This window comes from Lissotriton vulgaris, chromosome 7, assembly GCF_964263255.1.
Source record: "Lissotriton vulgaris chromosome 7, aLisVul1.2, whole genome shotgun sequence".
Lineage (NCBI taxonomy): Eukaryota > Metazoa > Chordata > Amphibia > Caudata > Salamandridae > Lissotriton > Lissotriton vulgaris.
Window position 1 is genome coordinate 199,317,997 of NC_141695.1, and position 4,992 is coordinate 199,322,988.

Below are 4,992 nucleotides of genomic sequence, written 5' to 3' on the forward strand. Positions count from 1 at the left end.
AATTCTATACCATTAACAAATGTTTACATTTGAGGGGATATTGGACTGCTTGCCTTGTCACAGATGTCTGAATAAGTGATATATTTCACTGGAGGAACACGTCCTACTCTTACCTTTCATATCTGGTACATTAAGAAATGGCCCATCTGCTATTCTGTGGTCAGCATAACATTTGATAGTTCTAAACATTTTGTAGCTGAGACTGTCAAAATGTGGCAGGCGAGTTCAATGTTATCACGCCTGTACAGAAAGACGTTAGAGCAGCATACACATCTGCGAGGTTTGATATGCAAGCCTTTGAGACAGCAGAGACAAACAAATAGCAAAAGTAAACAAAAATCATCTAGGTTTCCAAATAGATCAAAACAGCAGGGACGTGGGGGTGAACCAGCAAAGCAGAATAAATTCCACATAATCACAAATTTCAAAAATGATGAAAGATTCCAGTGCTCTGGAAATTCTCAGATTGGATTCCCAGATGGACGCAAATTCTTGAGACGGGGTAGCTATGGTAAAAAGTCATGAGCAGGTGACATACTAGATCTTAGTTATAGAAATGTGGAGACCTTTGCCGTCAGAAATGCTAGATACATTTGCAGTGTAACCGTCAAAGAGGATGCCATGGTGTATAGATAATGACCTGGGACTCCTTATTAAAAATCAGTTAAAGGGGCTTAGATTGTATCTCAGAGTTGGAATGATCATCTGACTATACACCGCCCACTCATGAAACTTTACACCGCCTATAGTGACTTAAAGATACTTTTTGTCAGTGATCAAATCTGCAAATAATTTGCAGAATCCAAAATGTTTTTGAGCAAATAGCCCAGGCCTTGTCAAGGTTACGGTTGGGATATGAAGAACCTTTTACTGGAACACGAGCTCGGTGGGCACTGCAATGCATCTGTGCAAAGGCATCTCAGAACCTTCCAGAAAATGTCACATTGGGCATTCCAGGACAGGTATGAGGGGATTATGACAACAATCTTAAGAAATGGTACCATTGGAAAATGTCACTATCTCATTGGTCTGCCCTGGCACTGTGTGGGGGTTTCGATGGAATGCACCTCTCAACGTGTTTTAACAGCCTTCAAATGTAGAATCCTACTGCTCGGGTCAACCTCACTATTGTCGAAAGTCATAACTGGGACATGCTTAGACATGGAGTATGGCCTCTTTTTCTGCCCTTTAGAAGGGATAATTCATGGTCACCAGTGTCCTCTTTTTTGGTAAGAAAGATGATGCAGGGAAGGCACCATGCCAACTCGGTGTTGTAGGGTCAGGGAAGAGGGGGCTCCTAGGGGTTAACACCTAGAGTTTGTCTCTGTAATGTAACTTGGACAAATTGCTCTATCTCCTGGTACCTCAATCTATGTGCTGTACCTGACCCTAAATACAACCATTCACCCATATTATTTTGTGGTAAGGTCAGTTCTCTTAAATGTCTAGTATGTTCATGAGGAACCGCACTATCACCCCTGAATTGCTGCTATCCATAACATCAACTGAATAATGCAAAGAGTAACCTTCAGTAACTGCTGGATGTCTGCTTTCCAGGATCACTTAGATTTAACAAAACAATGCTATTATCCATGTTTTATAATTAATAAATAATCACCCAATGCAATCAAGTGAGATTCCTTACTAGATAGTACTAGCAGTAATTGGTGTTTTTTTTGTTACCAAAACAAACATTAAAGTAGAATAGTTCGGTTCACCAATAAAAGAATAAGCTATCTTCAGGTCAAACCATTAGTCCTCCCCTTAATGGATGCCATGCTACACCTATAAATAAAGCATTGAAGAATAAGACATAAGAACTATAATACAGTAATTTGGAGTGTTGCTATAATTTGGAGCTATGCTCTTGGCTTTTTGTGTTCTCAGGGTGGCCCAGTTTGACCGTCTGCCTGTTGACGACTTTCTGCATTATCGAAAAAGAGTCGCAGAGACACACCTTGGTGAAGAAGTGTCTGCAGTAGTGCTGGACCGCGGAGGAGGAGAAGTAGAAGATGATGGGGTCCAAGCTGGCATTGAAGGTGCTCAAGAGCAGCGCCGCATCCCTCCAGGGAGGGTTCTCACCTTGGATGTACCCAATGACGTGGGACACATTGTACGGCGCGAAACAGATGATGTAGATGGAAAGGGTGGCCAGGACGAGCCCAATGGCCCGCTGCTTCTTCTCCCGGTGAATGTGGGGAGAGGAGATGAGGATTCTCACGAAGCTGCAGTAGCAGAAGGAGGTGATGAGGAAGGGAACACAGAAGAGGACGATGCCCAACTCGAGGCGGAAGGGCAGAAGGACCACCAGCTGCTCCTTGGTGAAATTGTCATAGCATACAGCTGTCGCGGTATTGTTCTCCTCCTTATAGAATTCTGTAACGTAGACAATGCTGCAGTGGGCAAAAGAGCAAATACAAAGAAAGCAGCTGACGGCTATTGCATAGACAGGTTTGCGGTACATCTTGTACTTAAGAGGGAAGGCGACGCCCAGGTACCGCTCCACACTGACAGCCGTCAAGAACAATGTGCTGGAATATATGGTGCTGAAGTAGAAGAGCCCGCTGAGGGGGCAGAGGAACAAGGGCAAACTCCACTGCCCTTCCATTGTCTCTGCTGCTTTGAAGGGCAGGAAGGCCAAGAAGGACAGATCGGATATAGTCAGGTTGAGCAGGAGTATGGCGTTAGGCGTGGCTTTCTGCCTCATCTTGCGGATTAAAGCCTGAAGGGCCAGCATGTTAGTTGGCAGCCCAGTTATGATGGTGAGGATGTATACCACAAGGCAAAAGATTTTGTGTTCTGGTTTCATAACCATATTGCAGTCATTTCACCTAGGAAGTAAAACTGAGAATTAGTGGCTGGGTTAAATACAAAGCTAGACACACAGTTTCAGTGGCTGTGGTTTCAGAGGTTGTGGTCAATTAGTGATATAAACATTGTACTGGTTTTCAGTCAAGAAATGGATTTATGGCTTATCAATACTGATACATCAACTAATTAATCTGTGCCTCTAGACCATTCCTCCTATATCATTCTAAGCTGGTAGAAAGTCAATAATAATAATGTATATGCATTTAATTGTGAGTCACGGCGCTGTTGCAGAAGCCTCTGCCATCTTCTCAGGAACATTGCTCTTCAATGGTAAAAAAAAAACATGTGAGTCAGTGGTTCACTAGCCCCAGCTCCCCACTTTAGAGTGTGTACACTTCTACCTCAGTGTTTCATCTGTTACTATATTTAGACGATGGCTTTGATATTTTCTAAATAGTACTATTAGTTACATAGGGGCCGATTCACAGAACTAACTTAAGACAAAACCCTAAACTTCTTAAGTTTGACTTAAGACAGACTAAAGACATACTTAAGACAAACTTAAGACAGACTTAAGACAGACTTAAGACAGACTTAAGACAAAATCCTAACTTAAGTCTGTCTTAAGTCTGTCTTAAGTTTGTCTTAAGTCAAACTTAAGACAAAATCCTAACTTTACTGCTACTAAATGCCTTCTGTGAATACCAAAAGTAGTAAGTTTAGGATTTTGTCTTAAGTTAGTTCTGGGAATCGGGCCCGATTCACAGAACTAACTTAAGACAAAATCCAAAACTTACTACTTTTGGTATTCACAGAAGTTAGGATTTTGTCTTAAGTTTGTCTTAAGACAGACTTAAGACAAAATCCTAACTTAAGTCTGTCTTAAGTCTGTCTTAAGACAAACTTAAGACAAAATCCTAACTTCTGTGAATACCAAAAGTAGTAAGTTTAGGATTTTGTCTTAAATTAGTTCTGTGAAACGGGCCCTAAGTATTCAAAGAGTGAAATAATCTTCCTTCACAACATCTGCAAAGCCTCCAACTTAATGAACTTCAGGGCAATATTTGAAGAGAAGCAGGTGGAAAGGCGAATCCGGACTCTAGAGCAGAGGTCTTCAAACTTATTTGCTCTGAACCCTCTAAGCAAAATGTTTTAATGTCAGGCCCCTCCTCCAAAACTTTACGCAAGGATTGGGTGAGCGGGAGGGACAGGAAGGAGCACAGGGACTGTTGCTTATGAGATTATTTCAGGAGTACTTTTCCAATAGCTCATAAACCACACTAAATATGAGACTTATAAAAAAGCTAATAAACGAAACAAAAAGTTTCTGACCCAAAAATACTGTCCCCTACAATTGAGGTGTTGTGAGCCCCTCACACTCCTGGACCCATCACAACAACACACGCTGAACTAATGATAACTGCAGTCCTGAGTAGCAGGCTATCTCCTCTGCCTCTTCTACCCCTTTGCCACTATGCCGGACAATCACCTTAATATTGAAAGAAGCCCTTTCAGAAAAAAGAGCTCCCACATGTTGTCTTCCTTTCTCTGCAATGGTGCCTTGGTACTAATGCTAGCATGAAAAATAAGCTCCCATGCACCTTTTTAAAGTTAGACAGTCCTAATTGTGATGCAGTGGGCCCATATGACCCTGAGCCCCGGTGCTGCTGAACCTCTTGGAAGACAGCTGTTGTTAAGCCACTGCTTAAGAAGCCCTTTCTTGACCCGGTAACACTAAAAAATGATCGTCCAATTTCCCCACTCCCTGCCCCTGCTAAGATCTTGGAGTCTCATATAAATCGTAACCTATCTGTTTTCATCGAGAATTCCAACTTGTTAGATTCCTCTCAACATGGGTTTCGGGCAGCCCATAGTACTGAGTCCGCCCTCACGGTGGTGACCAATAAAACCCGGTCTGAGGTTGACAGGTGACATTCTGCTCTGCTAGTGTTATTAGATCTTACAGCAACTTTTGACACCTTGTCCCCGTCAATCCTGATCTCCAGGCTCAAGGAAATCGGTTTAGAGGGTTTTGCCCTTAGTTTACTCTCTTCCTTCCTTCATTAAAGGGAGCAGAGAATTAAAATGGGCGATTTTCTTTCCGATTCCCAAGAAGTGAAATGTGGGGTTCCTCAGGGCTCGTCATTGAGCCCCTTATTATTTAACATCTATGTTACCCCA

The 4,992-nt window shown here is 42.4% G+C and overlaps 1 protein-coding gene across 1 annotated transcript; it reads right to left on the reverse strand.

Annotated features, from left to right (window-relative positions):
• Positions 1-1,846: 1,846 nt before the first annotated feature.
• Positions 1,847-2,815, reverse strand: LOC147701187 (free fatty acid receptor 2-like). The gene has a single exon (XM_086928591.1). The coding sequence runs from the start codon at positions 2,813-2,815 to the stop codon at positions 1,847-1,849; it is 969 nt and encodes a 322-aa protein (XP_086784717.1).
• Between the last annotated feature and the right edge of the window lie 2,177 nt (positions 2,816-4,992).